Source organism: Sminthopsis crassicaudata, chromosome 4, assembly GCF_048593235.1.
Source record: "Sminthopsis crassicaudata isolate SCR6 chromosome 4, ASM4859323v1, whole genome shotgun sequence".
NCBI lineage: Eukaryota > Metazoa > Chordata > Mammalia > Dasyuromorphia > Dasyuridae > Sminthopsis > Sminthopsis crassicaudata.
The window spans coordinates 341,486,239-341,514,143 of record NC_133620.1 but is presented as its reverse complement, the minus strand read 5'-3'; the positions used below and the strand labels follow the sequence as shown (position 1 = coordinate 341,514,143).

At 33.4% G+C, this 27,905-nt stretch overlaps 1 protein-coding gene across 7 annotated transcripts in view; it reads right to left on the bottom strand.

Annotated features, from left to right (window-relative positions):
• Positions 1 to 1,904: 1,904 nt before the first annotated feature.
• Positions 1,905 to 27,905, bottom strand: part of CDC27 (cell division cycle 27) — a 118,074-nt gene continuing 92,073 nt past the window's right edge. For 5 of the 7 annotated variants that reach the window (XM_074260960.1, XM_074260961.1, XM_074260965.1 and 2 more), the window contains 7 exons: positions 26,587 to 26,739; positions 25,711 to 25,919; positions 24,344 to 24,461; positions 22,150 to 22,278; positions 16,629 to 16,703; positions 7,199 to 7,379; positions 1,905 to 5,138 (listed from right to left, as the gene is read on the bottom strand). In XM_074260960.1, the coding sequence (XP_074117061.1) occupies positions 5,056 to 5,138; positions 7,199 to 7,379; positions 16,629 to 16,703; positions 22,150 to 22,278; positions 24,344 to 24,461; positions 25,711 to 25,919; positions 26,587 to 26,739 (948 nt within the window). In that variant the 3' untranslated portion in view covers positions 1,905 to 5,055. The remainder of the gene's footprint in view (positions 5,139 to 7,198; positions 7,380 to 16,628; positions 16,704 to 22,149; positions 22,279 to 24,343; positions 24,462 to 25,710; positions 25,920 to 26,586; positions 26,740 to 27,905) is intronic. The other 2 variants (XM_074260962.1, XM_074260964.1) reach the window with 1 other exon arrangement.

Sequence of the window (27,905 nt, the reverse complement as noted above, 5' to 3'; positions counted from 1 at the left end):
CCATACTCCTTTTCTCCACAGCTTTGTGAATTCAATCATCATCCCTATGTAGATAAATGTTAAACCTACAAAACACTGGTTGCTTAATAATGCTCAGATATTTAGCCACCCACTTATTCAACTACATAGCCTTCAATTCTTTCGTGAGCTCCAGCCCCCCATCAACTGCCTGCTGAACATCTCTAGGTGGATATCCCAAAGAAAGCTCAAACTGAATATATCCAAAATAGACTTTGCTATCCAAACTGATTTCTTTTCCCAATTATCCTCTTCCTGTAGAGCTGTGGTGTCAAAACAGAAAAGGGGGACACTAAATTGATCCCTATTGATTACATATTAACTTAGAAAACAATGTTAACATTATGTTTTAATGTATTTTTATTTTGTTAAATATTTCCCAATTACATTTCAATTTGGTTCAGGCAGCACTTGGAAGTGTTGTAGGTTTCATGTCTGACACCTCTGCCGTGGAGGATAACACCATTTTTATCAACCATGTTTGCTCTCAACTTTTCTCTATCCTTCACATTCATATTCAATTAGTTCCCAAATTTTGTGGATTCTTCTATCACATTTTTTGCCATTGCCTCCTTCCTACTCACAATCACCATCCAAACTCTTTTCTTCTCTTACCTGGTTAACTGTTGGAGCTCTTTAATGGATTTCCCTCTTTCCAGTCTCTCCCCCTCTCCAAAACAGTCTTCCATAGAGTTGCTTCCATAGAGTTTAGCTTTCCTAAACTACAGGTTTGACTGTGTCAATCTCCTGCTCAAAAAGCATCAGTGGTCCTCTATTATTTCTAGGATAAAATAAAAACCCTTATGGAATTGAAGTCCTTACAACCTAACTCCACTTTACCTTTCCATATTTACTTATATAACATCCACTTCCCCTAACCCTACATTCTGGCCAAACTGGCCCATTTGTTGTTCCCCATAAATGCCACATCTTCTCCTTGCCTTTGCATTAGTTATCCCCTATACCTAGGAATATTCTCTTCTCCACTTCTTGGAATCTCCTAGTTCTATAAAAGGCTCAGGGGGAGATGTTCGTGTCATTATGAGACCCTTCTTTTTAATCACCCCACTTGTTAGTGTTCTTCCACGACTTTCTGATTTTGCATTTCTGTATATGCTTTCCCCCAGAATGTAAGCTCCCTGAAGGCAGGGACTACTTTTACTTTGTCTTTGTATCCCCTGCATCTCATAGGTCTTTACTGAGTGATTTCAAAGATTTCTCTCAATTTTTATTATAGACTTATGAATTGAAGGATTTTGCTATCTAAGAAATTTTTGGCAATATCAAGAAAACTGGAGGTTTTGGGTGGTAATGGACAGAGCATAATGTCCCTGAAACTAAACTTCCTTTGACCTTGTTCTCTCTTGGGAAATATATGCTTATGTCCCTTGTGACTGACTTCTCTTCCAAGACATGGAATTCCCTCCTTTACTAGGGTTCCTTCCCATCAAATCCTTCTCCGAGTCTTTTTTCCATTGCTTTCCTGGGCATGTCTCTAGTACTTTTCAGAACATTTTAGTTAGTATTTTATATTTTCATAAACTACTTTTAATTGTAGAGTGTATTCTATTTTATTTGTTTCTATGAAGTTTCTAGTTAAAAAATGTATCCTTTTTACCAAGGTTATATTTTAGCCCTACTTTAGTGGATTGGTGATCCTAAGAACTAATACTCCTTTAGAAATAAGTTCAATTAAAGGTGGGAAGTGGGAACATTTACTGGGAATACAAATTAGTATTGCTTATTTTATGTTCAAATCTATTAATTAGGTCCAGCATTTTGTAGGAAATGAAAGTTCAATTTCACCCTTATTTTTCAATGTGCCTTGTCCTAAAATACAAATAGCATGGTGCTTTTTCAGCTGTTAACAACTTGATTATAAACTGTTTTTAAAAGTAATTTATTTGGATTTTTCACATCCTTTAATGAATTGCAAATATATTAACAGAAAAGACTTTCCCCCCCAAAGACTGTACAATTTCTGAAATAAGTCAAGAAAAGCAAAAAGGAAAGACACAAAATTACATTGTTTCAATGCAAATAGTACACATCACACCCACACTTGCATCCCTCCCTCCCTTTTCCCCTCCCCCCCACCGTGTTGTCATGTTTTGTATTAAGAAAATGAGTCACCTTATTCCTCAGTGAATACCCATACTATGCTCTGGATCATAGACCTCCAAACTATTTTCTTCAAAGTGTTTTTTAATAGACTAAATACTGGTTATCACTGAGTTTTTTGTTTAAGGTATAACAGCAGCATGGTTCAAAGGTTACTTTTAGCTCTTGGAAAAAATAAAATTTCTTAAGTAATGAAATATGGAGAAAGCAGGGACCATCTTTCATTATTGAGTACCACCATCCACTTTAGAAGAATTCCTATCCTTCTAAAATTCCAGAGTTAAGAACCCTTTCCAAGGCAATTTTTCAAAACTGAATTCCAATGCAACAACTGTAACTTCTGAACAAAATTAAAAATACATATAAACAGAAAAAAAGTAAACTGCCAAGGTATACTTAGTAATTTAGTTTTAAAAATGAACTATAGCTGTTTGAAACAACTTTTTGTTCAATAAAAATGAGTTTCTTCTTTGGGTTTTTTTTTCTTCCATAACTCCCTTTTCTACCTAATATTTGAAGGAAGAAGGGAAGAAGGTAGGGGAAAGAATTAGAAACTGTTGCTGGACGGGAAAAAGCTCCATAGAATGAAATGGCTTTGAAAACTGGCCTAAGGAAGAAATAAATTTAAGATTGATCCCAACAAGATTGATAGATTTCCTTCCACAATCATGTGGAACTGCCCTTGACAATTACCATTTTCCACTCATCTTCAATGGACTAGCACCAGAAAGATTTCTACCTTTGGTGTAGTGGATGTAAACTTCCAATACAGAAAGGTAACCAACTGTAGTTTAGAAAATAATGTTACTAACTTAACTTTCTCCAAACAGTACAGAATGGGGTTATGTAGCAATACCCCTGTTGAAAACTTTCTATGAAATGCTAGATGAGACAGTTGGTTTAAGGCTGGGCAATTTGGGGGTAGGGGGTGCTGGGGTTGAGGAGAAGAAATCTAAACTAAATTTAAATGCTACAAAACTACAAGTGGATAACAAAATACAATACTCTGCTAGAAATCCAAGCAGCAGCCCTTGGGAAATTTCAGTGGTGCTCCTTTCATTCAATCTGGGTTTCCTCATCAATTTTCTCAAGGAGCTTATGCTTCTATGTGGATCAAGTAGAAAAATTTGATGAAATACCTCTCTGGCACCAAATACCTTCATCTAGTACTCTGACTTGCATTAATTGGCAACAGGATTTAGTGCATGTTTAAAAGAGCAGACAAATAGTGAATGAAAAGTCCACTCATATTCTAACATTAATAAATCCATAGATTAAAAATTTTTCTTATCTCCTATAATCCACCTAATTTTCACAGCTTGGTTAGCAAGCACAAGTCAATGGTTGATAAGTTTTTCCTTCATCAAAATGATCCAAAACTGTATCTACTCCTGTAGTTAAGAAACTGTCATTTGATATATGTTATGACAATGGCACTAAGTAAAAAAATGTTAATAACTAAAGGTCTCCTAAAAATTACATACATTAAAATAAAGGAGGAACACATGTTTAAGGATTACTTAAATAGGTTGTTGTGAAATTTCAATCATTCCCAATTTATTGTGCATAATTGGCTCTTTAAAATCCTGTAATATCATCATAAACTTATGTCTATTCCCCAAGATCCCCTAAATTGCCGTACATTACTTTGACACAGGAGAGAACTTTTGCCACCTTCATACAATCTGGTTTATGTTTCAACTAAAATTTTCTAGTGGCCTAAACCTAACCTATTCCAAATCAACATTTTGGTGACCTATGCCATTGAAAAAGAATTAGAAGCAGAGAACCTTAAAAATGGATACGACCACAACCCTAAATTAATTGCACATTCTTGTATCCTGCTTTAAACAACACTTATAAAAGTTGAAAGGATACTGTTTTGAACAATATAGATTCAAGTTTATGGTAAAGATTCTAATTATGTTAAGGCTTCCACTGTCATGATCCTTTATATTCTAGATTGATTTAGTGTTTGTATACTGTTTATTATTGTGAATTTTATTTTCTGTTAGGGGATTTATTTGATCTTTTAATAGGCAACTACCCTATCTCTGAATGTTAAAGGTGATCCCACAGGGTTTAAGAGAAGAGGTGACAACCAACTTTTTAGTCTGTAATACCAAAACAATAGTGATTGACATTCTGAAGTTAAGCGAATAAATTGAAAACTCTTGGTTAGGTATAAAAACATTTTGTAAAAGCTGCTGTTTTGGGACACTCTTCTCTTACCAAGAGCAACTTTACACTGTATGGAGGGACATTTTATTCTTACACACAAGGTGTCCAGATTATGTCCATTATATTTGTTTATAGGAGACACTGTAACTTTAAGGTAATTTACATTCCTTGGCATTCAAGTTATTCTGTAATAGGCAATGTCTTTTATTGTTCCATCTAGCACTTGCCAACACCATCCTTGAAGAACCTGGAAATGAAGGTCAGTCACTCCACTTACCAAGAACACAACTAAATTAAGACAAGTTTCTGGAGAAAGACCAAAAAATTCTGGTTCATCACTATTTCCCTTGGCTAACAGTTCCCTTAGGGCAAAACACAACTCTTCCTTCCATGATAGCTTTCCAACAAAGGGAGGCTTTAAAAAAAATTAGGAAAAAAAACAAAAAACAAAAAACAAAAAACAAAAAAAAAGACGAAAGAAACAAAAAAAGTCTTTCCCCCACAAACTGTCGTGTTCATATAGGTGAAAGAGCCAATCTTGGTAGCAGATGAATATTGCACTGCCATTCATTCATTCTGTGTACAGTCTGGGTCCGATGAAAATGGCACACTCCTGGTGTAAGTGATGGACAATGACAATGCTGGCTCAAGATGTGAAGACTCAGGACATGGAGGGACAAGAAAAAATAACAGCACTAGTCACACATCCAGGTGCAAATGTCTGGCTTCCAGAAGTTAAAATTCATCACTTTCTGCTGCATGAAGTTGTGTGTCATCTGCGTCTGTCATGCTGCTCTCTTGGGATTCATCTGTTCCCACTTTTAAGAATAACAACAACATAAAAAAAACAAAAAAAACCCAACATAAAAAATCATGTGGTCAGTACTAAGCTAGCAAATATGTCCACTGTTATTAAGAAAGCAAGTCAGGTGAGCAGTGTTAGTTAGACACAAAATAAAAACAAAACCTCAAATACAAATATTTAAATGCCTTTTGCCCTTTGTCTTCCTCACAAAAAGTACAATTCTTTTGCACAGAATTAGAGAGGATCACTAAGTTAATTCAAGGACAGCATGCCAAAGAAAGCTGACTTTAGGGTTTACTGTGAGGATAAGAAAGGTTACTGGATTCATGGAAGTAAAGAAATATGTTTGGAAACACTTTCCTCTCAGTATATGAAACCCCAAACTCTTTACTTGAATGTCTATTCAAACAAATAGCAAGGGGATATAAATCCTTGCTTAATCTGAAAGAGGTATCTGAGGTTTTTAGGGTTACCTGTTGAAAACAGAATTTTACCATAGAAGGGAAACTATTAAGAATTAGATATACTGCATTTATAAGAAAATATTGTTTAAAAAAAAAAAAAAAAAAGCTTTTTTTTTTTTTATCATCGACTAAATTTTTTATACAATGGCATTTTCATACAACTATAGTAAAATGTTAAGACATTTTATATATTTTATCTCATTTGTGCCTCATAACAAACTCCATGAGACAAGCAGTGAGAGAATTATTTCTCATATTAATAATCAATTATAGAATTAGGACCAGGAATTTTTCTGAAGTCTGCCAAGTTATTCAGTCTCTAAGGGACATAGCTAATCATGAGGTTAAATTAACTTTCTCCTCAAAGTCATTCAGACCCCACACAGGTGGGAAAGTCCATCGTGTTCTACACAGGGTTGGGTGGGAATACATTTTTTGATTAGATAGACCAAGACTGGGCAATTTAGAAGTAAATGATATAACCAAAGCCGCATGGTCAGCCCTTCATTCCATTTCATTGTATTATATGAGCATTATTAATAAAAATGATTAATTACCCAGAAATTATGCATCTCTCAGACTTTTTAAACAACACAGTAACAGTATTATACATATTTTTATGATGGGGAAATATTCAGAAAGAGATTAAGTGATTTGCTCAATGTCAGTCACATCACTAGCAAGCAAAGATTTTCTGATGGCCAAATCTAGTACTTTTCCTATTCCATGCTGTGTGGGTCTTTTTTTTTTTTTTTTTTTTTTTGATTAAGTGACTTGCCCAGGGTCACACAGCTAAGAAGTGTTAAATGTCTGAGACCAGATTTAAACTACGGTCTTCTTGACTTCAGGGCTGGAATAATGTCTATAATATTGATTTCTTAGGTTTTACCTATTTTAAAATTCCAATTTTAAATTAAAGAACAATTTTATAAACCTATTTTGTGTCTACTATTATTAATGAATACCCTAAAAGTTAAAAAGTCAGTGTTTGCCCAATCTAACGAGGGAGATAGAATTATTTTTAAAATTTTTACTTTATATATTTGCCTGTTATAAGCTGTTTATTAATGTCCCTCACCCTATGTAGTGGTATTTCAGAGTAGCATATAAGACCCACCACTATTTGGTAGTACCAAAAAAAAAAAAAAAAAAAAAAAAAAAAGTAGTACTTAATAGGTGATTTCATGTTGATCTTTGAAAGAAGCAATCAATTTAAGGTCATATTAAAATGAAATTATTCTAAAGGGATAACTAAATATCTAAGTGGACTGAATGCTAGGCCTAGAGTTAGGAAAATCTGAGTTCAAATTCATATCAAATCAAATTACTAGCATATTCTAGAATAAGAATAGTGTTTAAGGTTTTCCTTAACTTAATATGATTTATACAAAAGTCAAGTTAGTTCTATGGATGATACCCAATATAGACATGTTTCCTATAATTCTAATGTGTATTTACATATATTTCTGTGTGTATAAACACCCACACATATGTCCATGTTTAATATCCATGTTTTTATTGTTATAATAGTCTGTTCACTTTTAAGTTACCCTAGTGCTGATTCTCATGTGACACCACACTTTTTTGGTTTAGAGTTAGAAATACAAACCTGATTCATATGGATAACACTCACTGATCTGTTCTTCTTGAGTTATGGGTTCCTCATCATCTGGAAGGTAACGCTTGTCAATTGCTTCTTTAATCTGGTTGTTAGCTCCTTTAGGGTCTAAATCCATTGCCCAGGAGAAATTCATCAGGGCCAGATGAGTTTGACCTAGCTTCTTGTAAACCTAAAAACAAATATTGAAACTACATTTTTCATTATGTTGTTGACTTTAATTGTAAAGGATAGAACTTTTAAAATTAAAATTTAAAGTGAGTTCCTGTTAAAATGTTCTAAGTTGTACTTCAAACTGAATATTCTTTTACATTATATATAAATTCATGCATTTTTTCTTTTGACTGGTTTTTAATTATTTTCAAATGCTATTCTCCAGATTCAATGGAGATCTTTCATTTGGGGCTATTTTCAGATTCTAAGATCTTCATTTCCCATAATCTTAGATCTACAATACAGAACATGCTCTTTTGTTGAAGCAAAAACCATCATTCAAAAACAGAGGTCAAGTTAATCTCAAGTAACCTTGGCTTTCCATATATTTGGTCAACAATCTTTGTTCCCATAATAGAATCTTGATCTTGTGAATTTTAGTTGCTACTTTAACCAAGAATTTTCAGTGTATTAGATCTAGCTTTGAGCACTTTTGATCTTAGTAATTGTACCAACTATCTTCCAGTATTCTCCAGCTTAAATTCCAAATATTTCCAAGATTCCATACATACAAAAAAAAATTAAATAAAGGAAGCAGAAGGTTTTTCATGAGTGTTATCTCAACTATGAACTTGCTTCTTATGTGGCTGGTTGAAGAATGTTAACCTACTGCAAAAATTCTTCTTTGCTTTAAAAAGGATAGGGGAAATATTTTAATGTGTCCTGTTTTAACTACAGCTGTTTATATCCTTTGATGCAATGTAAAATTATAAACAAACAAAAAATCAATAAGAGGACTTTCTTGTATATATAATCCAATATATACTTTTTGAATCCTTATCTTTAGAACCTAGCACATAATGCTTGCTTTGTAATATCGATTTAAAAAAACAAAAATAAAACAGGGTTCTTACCCTTTTAGAAGCTTATGATCTAATGGGGCAGAAGGACAAATGGATACATTATGTACACACATAAAGTATGAGCTAAATAAATCTGAAGTGAAATAATTTTCAGCTAAGGTGATGGCACAGAAACCGGGGAAGATTTCACGAAGAAGTAGCAGTTTAGCTTGATCTAGAAGACGTAAATATATGGAATATATGAATTCTTCTAAATGACCATAATGGCTAGCAGTTAAAACAGAAAAGCAGTTAATGAGAATTCCAGAATTCTATAGAAGACAAAGTCCAAAAAGGGATCCATCTATAGCTTCAGATGTCTTTACAAAAATTAGCAAAAGTATGGATAAAAGAGTTATTCCTATATATATACACACACATAGTTTCTAACAGTAAGATATATAAAAATGAGACAACACTCCAAATCTAACATCTTGTTTTCAACTTTTCATCTCTTATACATACTAATCACTTCTTGATTATAATACTTTGAGAACTAACTGATCTCCCAAGTGCAAATCTCTCTCTTTCTTCTATCTACCCTTCACATAACTGGTAAAGTGATTTTCCTAAGGCAACACATGTTTATCATATTACTCCTTACTGAAAAGATCCCAATGATTTCCTATTACCTCTAAAGTCAAATATAAACTCCTCGTCACAGAATTTAATAGCTCTTCACACACAGTAATCCTTTCTTTATGGACAAGCCATTTTGGTCTACTTGCTGTTTCTCACAGGTGATATACCTCCTCCCTCTGTTCCTTAGTACTAGTAGGCTAACACTATAATGCTCTCTTTCCTTCTACATCAAATCTTTCCCAGTACTCCCAGCTGTCATGCTCTCCCTGTCAAAACTATTTTCTATTCACTGTGTCTATGTATGCATATGCAGACCCTGACAGGTTGCTTCTCCTTTTAGAATATAAGCTCCTTGATGACAGGGGCTGTTTGTGAGTCCTGCATTTAGCATGTTGCCTGGCACGTGGTTATTCAGTTGTGTCCAACTCTTTGGGACCCCACTAAGGTTTTCTGAGCAAAGCTATTTTAGTGGTTTGCCATTTCCTTTTCCAACTCATCCCGCAGATGAGGAAATGGTGGAAAACAAGGTCACAGTCACACAGCTAATGAATGTCAGATTTGAATTCAAGAAGATGGGTCTTCCTGACTCTAGCCCTGCCACTCTGTCACACAATAAAAGTTTGCTAAATGCCTACTGATTGTTGACTAAAAGTTTGCTAAATGCCTACTGATTGTTGACTAACAGGTCCTACAGTGATGAAAACCAAGTCATCCTAGATGGTCCTTATCAACTCCGATCCATTTCCTCCCATAAATTTCCCAAGAGATTTATTCAATGTGGAGAGAAAACATTGCCTGAGGGAAGAATTTGAGTACTTATAGATCTAACTGAAGAGATTCTATAAAATTGTGGAGCCTGTTATAATCAAGATTATACAAACCAAAACATCTGGTGGCCACTATCTACAGAGAGAAGATTCCTCTCTTCTTTGGGCTCTGAGGTGGATTTTCTCCTTGAGAATGGTGAATAAATACCTTAGGAGAGTATACAGGCTCCTTATATAGTACATATTCCCCTTGAGATAAATGTTTAGATTACTGGACAAAGTTCTTTTTATTGTTATATCTGTCAAGCAATCTTATATAATTTTGATACTTGAGTTTTACTCTAGTGCACCAAAAAAACTGTTTTTCACTGGTATCTATAAGAAATGATGAATACCATAAATTTAGACAAGCATTGAAAGATCTATATAAACAGTTGCAAAATAAAGTAATAATCAGAGCCAGGAAAAGCAATATATACAATAACAAGAACATGAAAATAGAAAAGAACACACACAAAAATCAAAACTGAATATTACTAAATATCAAACAGAAGCATGAATGAGGTAATCCTAACCATACTTCTTTGAAGAAGTAGAAATTATACAAATAGGTAATTGTACATTATTTCAGATTTTTTTTTTTTGATCTATGAATTTTTTTGCTGGAATTTTTCCACTTTGTTATGTGGGATGATCTTGATGAGGAAGAAGAGGAAATTATGATACTATAAAACAAACAAAAAACATAAAAAAAAAAAAAAAAAAAAAAAAAAAAAAAAAAAAAAAAAAAAAAGCAACAAGGCCATTAACATCTTGTATTCCTCTACACTTTTGGTCAACATCTGTGTGATGGTAATAATATAGTCTTTTGTGGAACATTTTTTACCTCTGGAAATGTAAATGCTATTCAAAACCAATAGGATAAGTAATAGAGGACAAAGCAGCATGCCAAACTCTCATGTAAGAGGAACCCAGGAATCAGGGAGGAAGCTGTGTAACATTTGTAATGGAGAAGGAAAAGAAAGTCATACAACTCCTGACTCAGTCTGTATTACAGGAAAGCAGATTTCAAAAGCTCCAGAAAAAGCATAGGCAGAGTTTCATAGACTAATATTATACAGAGAAAATCAGAAGAGACAAGAAGAATAATGATTATTTTGAAAATAATATCCACCAAAGTTGTGAAATGATCCAACCATTCTGAAGAGCAATTTGGATCTTTGGCCAAAGGGTTATCAAACATACCCTTTTATCCAGCACTGTCTCTCCCCCTATATCCTAAAGAGATTATAAAGAGGGAAAAGAACTCACATGTGCAAAAATGTTTGTGGCAGCTCTTTTTGTTATAGAAAAAATTGGAAAAGGAATGGATTCCCATCAATTGGGAACGGCTGAACAAGATTTGGTACATGAAGACAATGGAATATAATTGTTCTATAAAAAATGATGAACAAGGTGATTTATACAAAGACCTGAAAAGATTTACAAACTGATGCTAAGTGCAACAAGCAGAACTAGGAATACATTGTACACAATAACAGCAAGAATGTGTGATGATCAACTATGAAAGAACTTGGTTCTTCTCAGTAATTCAATTATCCAAAGAATTCCTAATAGACTTTGGACAGAAATGCCATCTGCAATCAGAGAAAAAACTAAAGAGACAATGTAAATCAACACTTGCTATGTTCACTTCTTTTTTTGTTTTATCTCTCCCATGGTTTTTCTCTTTTGCTCTGATTTTTCTCTCTCAACATAAAACAATGTGCATTAAAAATAAAGGGAAAAATAAAAGAAAATAATTACCTTGAGAAGTAAAGAGTAAAACTGCCTAGACCAATGTAAAAACACAGGGAAATCACCTGTTTGGGGTTTTAAGACTTATGTAGAGGATGGAAACAAGAGCAGGTCAAGAATGAATACAAAATGTGACAGTTATTCAAGAATACTATTAGGAATGCTTAAACCGATAATGAATTGAAGCTGATAAAAAAAAAGGTATCCTTTGACTTGAAGGAAAAAGAAAAATGGGATCCAACCAACCCATCTTCTATATCCTTTTGAGATAGGCTTTTCTGTAACCTAAGGTGCATGTCAAGATCATGCCAGACTACTACTCTCTATCACAAATTCAAATAAAATAGTCATTTCTTGCCCCAAGACTTCCTATTATTTTGAATCCAGTACTTGTTAGCGAGGATAAGAGCCAGCATAGAATTTCTCCTTGAGACATTCTCTGCCTTTTGCAAGACAGACTAATATCAATGTTTTTAGGAGATAACTGCATAACTGGTTCCTCATTACTATTATGCCATATCTCTATACTGGGTTTGTGATGTTTCTCCAAATCTTTACTTATTTCTTCATTCTTTCCTCAGTGACAAAATGGCTTTAACAACTCCTTTTATTGATCTTTATTCTCCATCATTCTTCCTCTAGGTCTCAGATTTCCTAAGATGCACATATCTTAATAGTTTGCACATCCTCTTTATTATATATCCCATTTATTTTGAATAAATTATACCTATATGGAGCTATGATTTACTAAAGGGGTTTATCCTACCACATCTCAGCGATACTGTGAGGCCAAAATCCTTAAATGAGGAATTCTAGTTCTTGATTATTGCTTAAACAGGGGATACTTATGTGTCATGAAAGTATGGTTTCTGTAATCTGAGTATTTTAGCTTTTTCTCTTCTCCCCCCCCCCTTTTTTTTTATAGCTACTCTCTAATGTACCTAATTTACTCTTATTTATCTTTGTTAAGTGGTATTTATCTCTGGCCAGGAATCTCTTGTGCCTATATTTTAAGTTGTGGTCTAAAAATTCATATCCTATTCTCCAACACTGCTCAGATACAACCAATTGTTCATTTTTCAACAATGAGAAAAATATAATTTGTGTCCCTGTGATCTTCAATTTCTTCTCAAATTTTATATCCCCAACTTTGGTCCAATATATATTAAAACACTTGTAGCAGGTACTTTCTGCAATAACCCATTATTTAGGTGCCTACTGATTGAGGAAGAAGTGATTATATATTATGATACATAAATGCAACAGGAATAAATAATATAAATAAGAAATTATGAATAAGGAATTCAGAGAACTCAGACGATGTTGATTATATCGTACAGTGAAATAAGCAGAGCAAAAATCACACATACACTCTCTAATACACTTTTTACAACATAAATGAAAATGTCATTAAAAGTAAGCTGAATTCTGATGAACAGAATGGTCCCAGAGAATTGACAATAAAATACTTCTGTCTTCTAATCACAGAGGCAAGAGATTGCCAGAGAAGAATGCTATAGACACTATCAGCTATAGTTACTACATTGGGTGATTTTTACTTAATTGTTTTTAGTTGTTATAAAGAGGTGGGATAGAGGGAAGCTGAGGCTATGAATAGAAATGATAGTAATCCAAAAAGATATCAATCAATAAAATTTGTAATAATAATACTTCTTATTCTTGTAAAAATCATACATTCTTCTATGAGAGATCATTAATTGATCAATTACTATCAGCTACTCTGCTTGGTTTTGACTCCATGAACCTTTTGCCTTTCATGGGATAATAAGCTCAATACCTAGAATCTCATTATCTTGAAATGTAATTTAGTATCTTCAGTTGTCTTTCCTCTATGTTTGGAGAACTGAGCAATGAACTCCTTTTAAGGCATGCCTTAATAGAGGATTCAAATTTTTCAAGGTAATTTCATTAATCATTAGCAACTCGGTTTCTCTGCTAGGAACTTTCTCCCATTCTTTCTAGCTTCCTTTTGGTACTGTCTTCTCTTAGTAAGAAGATCTCTTCCAATTCTAAAGCTACAGTGTGACCTTGGGCAAATCTCTTAACCCCAATGGCCTTGCAGTTTCCTCTTCCCCCCCAAAAAAACAAACAAAAAAAACATTCTAAATATATGAAGTCAAATATGACTGCAAACTGCTTTCAATGACCTCAATTTACTCACACACATTTTAAAAATACATTTTAAACTGAATTTACATAATTTTAATTTATAAATACATACTTACCTGCTTTCCTCTTATTATAGAAAATAAAAATAAAAGTGGGAAAACACTAGCAAAAGTAGTCAATACATCAATTAAGTCTAAGGATATGAAATATTCCATATTGAGAGTTCCCCTTCTTTGTAGGAGGAGGGAGATAGAATTCTTATTTTTTCTCTGGGACCAAGCTTGGTCATTATAATTTTATAGCCCTCAGTTTTGTTATTATGATTTTGCTCTTTCCAGTTTATATTTTTGTAGTCATTGTGCAAATAATATTCCTGGTTTTACTTCTCCTGAATCCTGTATGAGGATATTTTTACATTCTGCATATTTATGGATTTGTATGGCACAATAATATTCCTTTAAATTCATGTACCACAAATTGTTTTGCCATTTTTCAGTCAATGGTTATGTACTTTATCTATACTCTTTGTAGAAGCCCATTATTTTTGGCAGCAATATTCTGGTAACATTTCATACCTAAAAATCTCAGTACACAGTGAATTTCTCAGGAAAATCAAATTATAAGTCACCCAAGGGCCAATGGAAGTAGACTGCACGTAGACTATTACTAATGAATGATTCAGTGAGAATCAATGAAAAAGATGAAAATGTGTATGTGGGTAAAAAGATGCTACAATGGTACCCTCAGAGATATAAGAAAAAACAAAAGGTGGCCAGGCCTCCAGTGGGATGGGTGGATCTGGATTTCACAAAATACAAGAAGGTCGAGATATAAAACTTGCTGAGAAGAAGGAGATAAATATTAATGCTCTATGTGTGGACAATATATTACATGGTATACTGGATAGGAAGCATTTTCATATAAGGCAACCCTAGTTATATACTACTTCACACTACTGGGTGATTTGAATTTAATCTTTGCTCTCTCTGAAATGATCAACTCACTCTTTAAAGACAGCTGAATGGGTGTCAAGGAAACTCTCTCCAAGGTACCAAGAGATAAAAACCATTCTATTACCATAACATTTTATTGAGTGCCTGATATATGCAGGTTGGGATGAACCACCTCAGAGATCAGATTTGGAATTACAAAGTTCAGGTAATACAGATATGCTTAATGATACCTGGACATCTTTAATTCAAGCTCTATTACTGAGTAACTGTGGACAAATCACAATCTCTCTGAGTCTTAGTTCCTAAAAGTATAAAAAGCATAATCTTTAAGGTTCTTCTTAGTTCTAAATTTTCAACCTTATGATCCAGGAAGGATAGCATAGGACTTTATAGAAGGTAGGCTTTGAAATTCCCAAGTATGATAGGAGAACTGAATTCTAAATTCTGTAATACTATTCCCCATCCTTTACCATCATCCCCACAATGAAATATCACTCCTTCTGTCACACTAAAAAAAATACAATTATCCTCAGACTGACAAAAACTTTTATGATCTTAGAAAGTCTGAAAGCCCTGAGACCAAGGAGAGGAATAGTCTTATGTGGCAGTTGCCATGTAATCATATAATTATTAAACAAGTAGTAGAGATGTTTGGCCAATACAGGGCAAGGTGAAATGAAAAGTATCCAGTTGGGTAATCCTGAAAAACTGCTTTGTGTTCTGATGAGGCTTAAACATTAACCTTCCAGCTGACTATACCAGCAGATAAAAGGTACTGAATTTTGTTCAATAGTTCTTTTGGGACTTTGCCACCATGCTTCATCAGCTGCCTTCTCTTGTGACTCTGTGATTTAGACTGGTCTTGCAAGCCTTGACAGTGTCTCTCTGTCACAAGTTATGATAGTGTACTGGGTTCAGAATTAGGAGGTCTGGGTATAACTCCCAGTGGATAATAATTGTTTTATGAGCTGAACACCTACTGGGTGGGGTACCTCTGCAGCATACGGTACCCTCACCACTCTTCACTGTGGAGGTGACATTGATCTCTTGGCCAGTCTGACCACAGCACATTCTCTGTTGGTTCCTACCATGCCCCAAACACACAAACTGCCCGGATGGGTTATGGGCTCTTTCCCTTCTCTCTTTGCTCTACAACCTTTCACGCGGAGACTAGGACAGCTTCTCTGGGTCGAAGCATCATCTCTCCAGTGTGATTCCTGGTGCTATACATGGAGTACCATCTACCCTTTGTCTTTTTAGAAGCTCCAGTTTTTCTTGAGGCTCATCTTAAGTGCCATCCTGTACATGATGTCCTGCCTCATTCTCTAGCTACCAACACCTCCCTTCTCCCAAATCACCCTGTATCTCTTTGGATATACATGAATGAGGGCAGGAACTACTTTACTTTTACCTTTGTATTAAGTGCCTAGCACATAATGCTTATTGATTGGAAGTTGTTATGAGAAATAAATGAAATAAGTTTGAGATGATGGATAGCAAATTATTATTAAAGGTCTTATTTGATAAGAATGCAATAAAATGTCATATTCTCAACCTTATTAAACATATAGGCAAATTTTCAAGGTTGAACATTCCTTATTATTTTCTAAAGCTAAACTTTTCTATGGTACTGCATTTCTTTTCTCTTTCCAAAATCCCTAATGTGGCACATTTCTGGCAAATGAAATAAATGATGTTGCATAAAGTAAAGAAAAACACAAAAAACTTCAATAAATCTCAAACCACTGGACCAAGTAATGTTCTTCTTACCAATCAAAATGAATTTGTAACATTTAAAAATACTACACTAACTCTGATGAAATATTCTTCATCTCTTTTCTGTTGAAATATACTTTCCCTCTTAAAATTGCTCAGCTTTCTTCAATAACATGCCCTAGATTAACCTGCTTTCTGCCTTCAGATTTCAAAATTAGATCTGGTATGTGCTTGTTTGGTCATGTATTTTCTTTTTACTTAGAGAGATTTGTTCAATTACCTTCTAAGGGTCTTTAAGGGTGGTGCTATCTACTTAATTTGCATTTCCCCAAAGCATTTAATATATGGTAATTTAGACTTGTTCTTTGTGAGTTAGTTTTGTTTATGAAAGTCATTTTAGGTTTACAGCTCCAGTTTTTACCTTTCCTATTAAGAAGTAAACGAGAGACTCTTTGGGAACAATCTGTTTCAATTCTTCAAGTTCCTGTAAAGCAGACTGAAAGAGAGAAAATACAATTAAGTCTCAGGACAATAAAGAAAATGTCACAAGTTCTGAACAAGAATATTCCTATTTTACATATTTCTAAAACTATCTTAAACTCTCCCCAGGTGTACTTCACTATTTTGCAGTTCTAGATGGCAATAAAATACACAGGCCATTAAAGCCAACAAAATTATTAACCAAAGAAAAAAACAAATCTATGGCTCATCATTTTATAGTTTAAGATCCTACTGAAACTATTAATAGTTCTGTTATAAGCTGAAATTCTCTCCTTTGTGATAAAACCAAGGGCTTTGAATACTCTCTTACGCTATACTTAAATTAGCCTGTTGTTTCATTTTTAAAGGAGAAAGAAAAGCAATAATTTCCCTGCAGGTTTTCTTTTAAAAATGCCATTTTAAAAACTGTGTCTTGGAGACCATTTTGAATATAGTATCAGTCTTTCTGATATATAAACATATATTAATATTAAACTACTTGGAAAGGAAAAACAAGGAAAAAAAAACAAAAAATCTTATATCTGAAGAACTTTAGGATAAAAGATTGAACAAAAAAAGCTTAAAAATGGAATTGTGTTTATATTTATAGATAAGAAAATAACAATGAGAGGCAATGATCAAGAAAGGTAAAGATGTCAGGTAGGTAATCAAGGTGTCCCTGAATAGGGAAGCAAGAGAAAGACGTCTAATAAAGTACCTTATACAAACTATGTACTCAAATATTTGTTGAATGAAAATAAGGAAAAAGTAACAATTTAAAAAAATGCATTCTAGACAAAATTTTAGTTTTTTTCCCCACTTCTTAAAGCTTAGAAAATAAGTACTCTCCCCCCCTCTCTTAAAGGATCTATATTTATATACTGATGATATGGATATTCCAAATGTTTAAGAATATTAATCTTAGTAAAATGAATCATTTCTTGGCTTTTATGGATTTTAAAATTATGATCACAGAAAAAGTCATTTAAAACTAGGAGTTGATGAGTTTTGTGCATTTCTTTTTTGGTAGTATTCTTAGGGACAAGGAAGGGGACTGGCTTAGGATTTTATGATGTAGGAAACTACAGGGTTAGATAACTCCTTTTGCCCAAAAAGGCTGGGACCATCTCTGGAACTTATGGTCAGACTTGTGCAAAGGTTAAGTGTCAGAGGCTACACAATCTCCAAGGCTGACTCTATCCACTATATCAAATGAAATAGGCACCTGTTGGTTGAAGTGAATGATCAGTTCATTGTTTTAAATTACTTTTGTTTTGGGAACAAAATAATACTTTTTTGGGGGTTGGGGGGATGGTGTGTAAGTGTGCTACAAGGAGATATCAATGTATCTCTAATCCTTTCCCTCTTTCTAATTACTAGTTGGTTTTGAGGAAATGAAAGCACAGGGAATTGAGAGCTGTACAAAAGAGATAGAAGACATTGATTTACAGGATTTTTCAGGAAGGAGTGTTTTGCTTCTATTCTAAAGCAAAGAAGAAGTAGAATACTGGAATAAGGCTTTGGAGATGTAGAGAATTAAATGAATAATGTGTTAGATAAAAGTCTCTTGATAAAGTTGTGAAACTTCATTAGATAAAGGATTACTAAAATTATTATAAGGCCTTTGATACCTTCATCTTTTAAAGGAAATTCCAACAAGATGCCTCAATCCAAACACTTCAGAAATGAGGATTTTTTTCCCTTCTGTATTAGATTTAAAAATTCGTTCCAACTCTAGAAGCACATATCTATGATATATGGCACTAAAGAATATCTAATAGCAAACACCAACCATCAAATTCTATTTATTATGCTACACCTCTTTTTACATAAATTTCCTCTGGCATAGTCTAAGGGTCTGTTCTTGTTAGTATGATAATTTGAAATAAAAGCATACTTTTTGAGAAATATAGGTATCTAGTTAGAATAAATCTTATAGATTTCAAGTTTTGCAATTGGACAACTCGAAATAAGTCATTTGCTTTGAAATATATCCATCTTTATATAAAATAAGGATACCATCACTTCAATAATCTATAAAATATATAATATAGAATGTATTTACAATTTATTTTAAAGATGTTTTACTTAAGCACTTGAAGTCTGGAGGTATTGTTTATCAACATCATGCATCATCATAATTATTATTTTATATGCATTTTGCAAAGTGCTTTCCTCTTAATACACTTATGAGATCAGCAATATATTAGTTCCATTTTACAGATGAGGAAACGGGTTCATGAGACTGGCTTGACCACAGTCATAAGAGTTTATAAATCCTCCCCCCCCCAAAAAAAGAAACCCCATCTTTAATATTCAATTTAAGAGTATTTGTTACCAGTAGGGTTTGGCTTATAAAGGGCAATGTTTTAAGAATCATCTTGCAAAATGTTAAAAAGCAAAAGGAAAATACTCATGTAGTTATTCCTCCTAGTGGATAATAAAACTGAGTTTAAAAGTAGAGCCCTTCATGAGAGCTTAAAACTTTAGTGAAATGAAGTGGCTACACTTTGGGTAGGATATTACAAGGAGTAACAATTTTTAACTGCAAGACCAGTTGAGGTGTATTAATTCTGGATCTTCCATTCCTGGTTCTTTTGACAAATTTCTAAGCATGGGGGCTAATCTGTTTTCCTAGTCAAAGACTGATAACTGGGGCATATTGTCAACAAAATACAACTTCATGACATACAGATAAATCATAAGTGAGTGAAAGTCTTGAGAAAGTCAACCTACAGGCCACTGCCATTGCCACTGTCTATATACTACACCTGACCAAAAGTTTCTGGAAAAGTTTGTAAGGGCTGATTTAATCCATGAATAATATATTTATACCCAGTGTAATATTTCTGATGATGCTTCTCATATGTAACAAATTAAATCAAATGCTTCTACTGAAATAATTGCAAAAGAAAGAATACTTTTCCTAAAAATACAAATCCTCACTGAAACATAAAATTGAATGGTAACAGAAATAAGATGGTATGAGACCAAAAAATATAGTAGATAAGAGTAAAACAAAACAAAAAAAAAACCTCAAAGAAGCTACAAAAGAGAGTTTGAAGTAGAAAAGTAATACTTAAGATTTTTGAGAAGGTTAAAAATTAAGTAGAAAGAGATAATAAGTGTATCTATTATTCTCCAAAGGCAGTATCAAAAAAGCAACAGAAGGAAAGGAGAAGCATAATAGCTAAACATGTTAGAACAGAAATAAGAAATTGATATACCTTTATTTAATTCTTAGCTTTGAAATGTTCCCCCCTAAAAAGTTTCTGCACAAACAAAACTAATGCAAACAAGATTAGAAGGGAAGTAACAAATTGGGAAAACATTTTTACAGTTAAAGGTTTTGATAAAGGCCTCATTTCCAAAATATACAGAGAATTGACTTTAATTTATAAGAAATCAAGCCATTCTCCAATTGATAAATGGTCAAAGGATATGAACAGACAATTTTCAGATGATGAAATTAAAACTATTTCTACTCATATGAAAGAGTGTTCCAAACCACTACTGATCAGACAAATGCAAATTAAGACAACTCTGAGATATCATTACACACTTGTCAGATTGGCTAAGATGACAGGAACAAATAAATAATGATGAATGTTGGAGGGGCTGTGGGAAAACTGGGACACTGATGCATTGTTGGTGGAATTGTGAAAGAATCCAACCATTCTGGAGAGCAATCTGGAATTATGCCCAAAAAGTTATCAAAATGTGCATACCCTTTGACCCAGCCGTACTATTATTGGGCTTATATCCCAAGGAAATACTAAAAAAGGGAAAGGGACCTGTATGTGCCAAAATGTTTGTGGCAGCCCTTTTCATAGTGGCTAGAAACTGGAAAATGAATGGATGTCCATCAATTGGAGAATGGTTGGGTAAATTATGGTATATGAAGGTTATGGAATATTATTGCTCTGTAAGAAATGACCAAAAGGAGAAATACAGAGAGGCTTGGAGAGACTTACATCAACTGATGCTAAGTGAAACGAGCAGAACCAGAAGATCATTATACACTTCAACAGTGATACTGTATGAGGATGTATTCTGATGGAAGTGGATATCTTCAACATAGAGAAGAGCTAATCCAATTCCAATTGATCAATGACGGACAGAATCAGCTACACCCAGAGAAGGAACACTGGGAAATGAGTGTAAACTGTGAGCATTGTTTTTTGTTTTGTTTTGTTTTGTTTCTCTTCCCAGATTATTTTTACCTTCTGAATACAATCCTTCCTTTGCAACAGCAACAACAACAAAATTCGGTTCTGCACATATATATTGTACCTAGGATATACTATAAGATATTTAATATGTATGGGAATGCCTGTCATCTAGGGGAGGGGGTGGAGGGAAGGAGGGGAAAAACTCAGAACAGAAGGGAGTACAAGGGATAATGTTGTTAAAAAAAAGAAAAAATTACCTATGCATATGTACTGTCAAAGAAAATGTTATAATTATAAAAATTAAAAAAAAAAAAAAAAAAAGAAATGTTCCTTCCATTAAAGTCTTCATCCATGCCTTGTCATAGCAAAAAAATAAACTAGAATTTTCAAAGGCTATGCTAGCTGAGCACAAACTCCAAGTGCTATTAAACTTGATCATATGTTTAGCTATAAACTCACCAGCTTAAATATAGGTAGGCTTATCACTAGAGTTGGTCGATTTTTATTTATTTATTTTTTTTATCAGAACAATTAATGATATTATCCACAAGGAATAGAGGAATTATAGTCTATCCGGATCAGTGGCGGGTATGCTAACATAAAATTATGGATTCTTGAGGTATAATACTCAAATGTCTTTATGTAGAAATTTCTTTTCAGTTAATAGTTAATATGGTGATACAAGATAAAAACCAAAGGGACATGAATAAAAAAGAAACAAACTTTTAGTAAGAAAAATTCAATGAAAATGGAGGTCTCTGGCTCTTTTTCTTCCTATGCATGGAGTGTTTTCAATAAGAAACTAATATGAATTCCTTTGGCTAGCTGTCTAAACTTCCAATTTTTTATGATAAACAGAATTGAGAAAAAACTATTTGTGTTATTTTATATATTTTCTATAAGCCTCTTCCCAAAATTTTTTTCTGTTCTCCTTTTCTATCCCTCTTCATCCGTTCTTTCCTCAATACAACTTCTATCAAATTTTTACTCTAAACTTTAGCTTCTCCTCCCAGTAGAAGAGACTAAAATGGGAGAAAAGGCATATTCTATTGCTACTTATGCATTTATTTCAGTGCTTAAATTTTCAGTTCACATCTATCTTACCGGTTTGTTTTATTAACTATCTGGAGATACTCAAAAAAGTGAAAAATTAAAAAGTCAAAGTCTTAACTTTGAGGCTATAAAAAAGAAAACAAGACTCAAATTACAAAAAGTTCAGGCTAGAAAATAACACTATCCAAAAGAAGACCCCTTCCATATACCAATTAATTAATTAGCCAATTAACTTACCTTATATTTTTCATTTGCAAATAAAACTGAGGCTCTGTGGAATTTGCATAGAGGGTTCTTGGGATCAATAATGATGGCCTTGTTTAAGGTATCCAAAGCCTTTTCAGATTTCTTTAATGCATGCTGAACCTATGAGAAATATTAAGAGAATACAATTTTATATTACTTTGATTTTCAAAAGGAGCTACAATATGATGTAGTGCTGAACCTAATCTATTATAAAAGAAATGGAAATACACACACACAGTTAAAATGGAGCCATTTTGTACATTGCTGAGTCAGAACTGTTTAGATATTATTCACTGGTCAGTCACAGATTTCTAAGTAGTCTGATTTGTACTTGCATCAAAGACTATGCTATTATATCTGCTTTGTGAGCACCTGTTGTCTTAGTCTATACAAAAAAGTGTTTTCTCTTCACAATTCAAAAACGCAAATTTTAGAGAGATCAGTGATAATGCTAATTAATACCTTTTTCCTCTAAATTAATAAATATGAAATTATACATAAAACATTATTTGGTGTACAATAATTTTCTGAACTAAAAATAAACACAATTTCCTTGATTTTGTTCTAAAATATCTAGTGTTATTTCAAAGTCCGATTCTTTTTGCACAGCAAAACAACTGTTTGGACATGTATACATATATTGTATTTAATTTATACTCTAACATATTTAACATGTATTGGTCAACCTGCCATGGGGGGAGGAGGGGAAAAATTAGAATAAAAGGTTTGGCAATTGTCAATGTTGTAAAATTACCCATGCATATCTCTGGTAAATAAAAACTATTAAAGTATTAAAAAAAAATCTAGTGTTGCTGATTACCAGCAATTACAGATTCTAATCCAAATGATTTTGGGAATTGCCATGGTAGATAATTGTTTTATTTCAGTGACATATACAGCATTATCATTCAAATAATTTATTTTTAAAAATCAATTATAGTTCACATTTATATAGTATTTTTTCATTTACAAAACACACTTTCTTCACAACTCTGTGAGATAAATATTATTAGCCATCTTTTAAGATGGAAAAAAACCCCCAAAAAACCCAAAAAAGAGAAATTGAGCAAGTTGGCCACAATGACACAGACAGTAATACCAGAACTGGTATTTGAATCCAGGTTGCCTGACTCCAAATCCAGACTCTTTCCATTACATAATATTGCCCATGAAATGTAAAATTATTTCCTCAAAGAGGTAAACTGAATTGCTGACCATAAGATAAGAACACTATTCTCAAAAGTCAATGTTTATGGTAATGTATTGTCATGCTCCTTGTAAAGAATGGAATGAATATTGGCATGAGGCTTAAACAAAATAAAAAACACCAATAACAAGAAATGGAGAGCATGAAAATATTGCTCACTTCTGACTGTTCATGTAACTGGTTTTTATCAGTAGTCAAACTGTAACCAGAATTACACAAATTAAAGTTGAAAGGGTCCTTGGAAGCCATCTAATCCAATTTATAGCCAGAAGAAATTTTTTCCTATAAAATATCACCCATTCAGCATCTTCAGTTATTTCCAATGAAGTAAGAAACTATTATCTCTTGAAATGGCCTTATTTTTAAATAGCTCCAATGGTTTGGAAATTTTTCTTGACCCTAAATGCTAGTTGTTAAAAGAGATATGCAGCTACTGTTGACTAAATGAAGTTTTTATTATAAATGGCATTTCATGTTTCCTTTTTCTATAACTTGAAAAGTTAGCAAATTTCTGTATTGCCATTGGAACTTGCACATTGTTTTGCACAGAACAATCAATAATGAATTTACATTTTTAGGGGAGGAGGGAAGAATAGCATTACTTTACTCAGATAATATGCACAAAATAAAAAAAAAGCTGATCAACAATTTTTGACTCAATTTTTGATAGAATACCCTCATCTGTCTCTTCCTTTAATACTTAAGTCCTCCAATCAAATTCCTCCCAAATTTTTCCTTTAAAGAAGATTCAAATTTGAACTTTTCAGGTAACTCTCCATTATTTACTAACAGCTCTGTTTGGTTTTGACTCTATGGAACCTCTCCATCTCTATTCCCCTTGCCCCTCTCCCCCTCCCCACCCCAGCTTCCATCTGAATTGTCTTGAAGACAGGAACTGTCTTATTTGTATCTTCCTGGCACAAAGTAGGTATTTAGGAAGTGTTTACTGAATCATTTCTGAAACAGAAAGCTACTTACAACTCCAATATGACAAAGAAGAACTGAACTCTGAGGGTTGATATCCAGTGCTTTCTGGAAATGCATTTCTGCAAGGCTGAATTTTTCTTGTTTGTAATAAATCATTCCCAATCCATACCTGTAAATACAAAAGGAAGTGTTAAGTAACACTTAAGTAAGTTCAACTGCTAGGAATTTTTAGAAGCTAATCTTACTGAATAAGTGGCCAAAAATACCCTGGGACTTAAGGAATTAGTGATAAAATGTTATCTTGTAGTGAGGTGAGAAGCAAACAACTAGATAGCTAACTACTTTTAGAAATATCCTATTAATAGAGTCCAAGCAGTTAGGTACTTGTCTCCAAATTTTATGGAAAATAAAAAATGTAAAACTTTATTTAGAAAATACTTAAAAAGGAAGTAGTATACTATCTTACAACATTGCATATGTGAAATTCTACTCTATGCTTTCTTTTGCCTTCCACACCAATGTAGTTACATGATTATATCAGTATTTGATTTGAAATATTTGAAGTAAGTATGAAATGGAAAGATAAAGTTGAAGTAATGAAACCATAAAACCCAACAGAAAAAAGATTTAAAACTTTATATTACTAAGTATGTCTTCAATATCCAAATATGTTTTCTTATTAACAAAATTTTATTTAAGTAGATTACATCTTTATTATTACATCATTATTACCTTTAATTATCATTTAATCCTTCAACTCAATCAGCCAAAACAGTAGTAGGTTGGCTGACAAAAACAGTGGTGAGGGAAGGAAAGAAAAATTTATTCTTTCTTAATTTTGCAACAACAACAATAAAAAACCAACAAACAAATAAATAAAAGACTGGAAATAATTGCTTCCCCAAGGAATACTAAAGAAAGGAAAAATATGGATGGCATAGAAGTAAATAAAAAAATTAAATGCATTTGTCTGGAACCATATTAGGAATATTTTTATATAGTTGAGCTGCCAAATTACCTAGGCCCCTTGCTCCTTTCTAGTTTCCTTCTTACTATTCCAACTAATGGTCATTCTAATGCTTTAATAAAAAGGGAAAACAGAAAAAACAAATTATTTAATTATTATTAGTTACTAGCAGCTCTCATTAGGCTCATGATTAATAGTCCTCATTAGGTATGGTTAATACTTAAAATGAAAAATATGATGTTTTCTCTAACAGTTTAGCTCTGCTAAAATTTGGTTTTATGTGTACTTCATATAAAGAAAATTGGGTTAAACATTTAACTATCACCAAGTTGTTGCATATAAATATATCTGATTGGTAATAAACAGTTTATTAGATTAAAGGAGTTTTCAGAAAAAACAACAGAAAACTTTCCAAAATAACATCATCATTAAGGTTTTAATATTTACTTACCATGCATTATAATGTCTAGGATTGACTCTGATTGCATTTCTAAAACAGGCTAATGCCTTATCTAGTTCTTCTGTTAGCACAAATTCATGTCCCAGCAGTGTATAGGCATAAGCATAATTTGGATCAACTTGGATAGCTCTCTGGAAGAATTTAATTGCAATATCATGTTCTCTTTGCAAACTGAAACAGTTTCCTGCAGCACACCAGGCCTAATGAAACATAATAAAATATATCTAAGACATTTGTTAAAAAACAACAATTCTAAACTCTTTTTATACCATAGAGCTAATTCAATTAAATCAGTCTGATTGATATTCTATAGCTAGTACAGTGTAAGAATGTACTATATTTTGCAGATACTTCTGAAATATAAAAATGCAAGTATAAAGAACTAGTTACAATGGCTTATTTAAGTGTTCATGAATGAGCATCTATTTCATGAAACATCTTATTAACAGCAATAATATTCCAGTTAACTCTCTTGATTAATAATGAGATGATCTGCTTTATTTATGATTTACGGATTTTATGGGGCTTCAACTCAACAATTTACACTCAATTCAGCCGCACCCACTATGTGTAAGGTTGTGCTACTCACTGCTGAGGCAATGTGGTCCTGGCTTGAGTGCCTGGAAAGGACTGCACAATTCAGATCCAGGAGCAACCTTGGGCAGCCATGGCTCCCGCTTACAAAGAGGAGCCAAAGGCCCCGGAACATGAAATCCTTTGCTCCCAGCAGCAGGGACAAACTTGGCAGAACACCATGGGAGCTGGATGGGGCCATAGCATCCATTGACTCCCACCCATCCCTTCCCCACCCTCTCTGTAGAGGTCATCAAGGTTCAACTACATATAAAAGTGCCAACACCAACGTGCCTCTGGTGAATTTTTATCCATGTCAGTTAAGTCCTTGGAAAGAACTGAAAGAGCAACATCTTTCTGAAGATGCCAAAGTGTCGTGGAATAGATCTCCAGGCCCTCCACCCTGTAGTTTTCAATCCGTCTCACTTCCGAGAATATTCGTTCTGCCTGAAATAGGAGGAAAACCCGTCAGAGAGAAGCACCACCTAAGCATGGGTGCTTCTTCCTTCCCAGGTTAGATGATAAGATCTTATGCAAGAAGAACCTGGGTAACTACCCCTTTAGAATGTGAGGCACAGCACCATGCACAAGAAGCATTCACTAAGTGTTCACTGAACGAAGTACAGGGAGAATCCAGGGTCAGAACTCCCTATCTACACCACACTTATGAGTCTCAGAAACTGGACATTCCTACTTTAGTCATCCTTCCTAGAATCCCAGGTCAGCCTTTTTGAAATTTTCAGAATGATATTCCTAAAGTATGAGTCTGTCTGTATTATCTCCCTGCTAAAAGAAAAACATTACTCTCTTTTATATATTCCATGTTACAGCCAAATTGGACTATTAGTTTTTTTAAGAAACAATAACATTTTTATTATAAAGTGGTTTAAGATTGCAAAGGGGCAGCTAGGTGGTGCAATAGTGCACAGAGTGCCCAAATCCGAGTTCAAATCTGGTCTCAGACACCTATTGGCTGTGTGATCTTGGGCGACTCAACCTTTTTTGTCTCAATTTTCTCATCTATAAAATGAACTGGAGAAGGAAATAGCAAACCACTTGCTGTGTGATCCTGGGTAGGTCATTTAGTCCTGTTTGGCTCAGTTTCCTCATCTGTAAAATGAGCTGAAGAAGGACATGGTGATCCACTTTGGTATCTTTCCCAAGAAAACAATCATAAAGAGTTGGATGTGACTGAAAAGGACTAAATAGCCTATATGTATATATCTTCATTCATAAAAAGAATTGGTTGATCCTAAGTACTCTCTAAAGTTCTTCTTGTTCTAAGTGCTATGAGCTTGTACACAAGCTAAAGATTCAAAGCTTGCTCTCTATGTTTTGCTATGGTATACTATGTTCTATAAGCATATTTATGAAGCAATTTGGCTTTTACCTCTATAAACAAAAATTACATGAAGAGCATCCTATAATAAATATAGCAAATCTGGCAATTTGAGAATTAGTTGTTAATGTACACCAATCTGTATTTTACTACATAAAATTATTTCAGAAGGAGGATAATAAGAGAGGAAGAGAAATTAAATTTTTGATATATTGTTCATTTTGATTAAATAATATCCTTTCTTCCACCTATAAAATTGATAGATGGGGGAGGG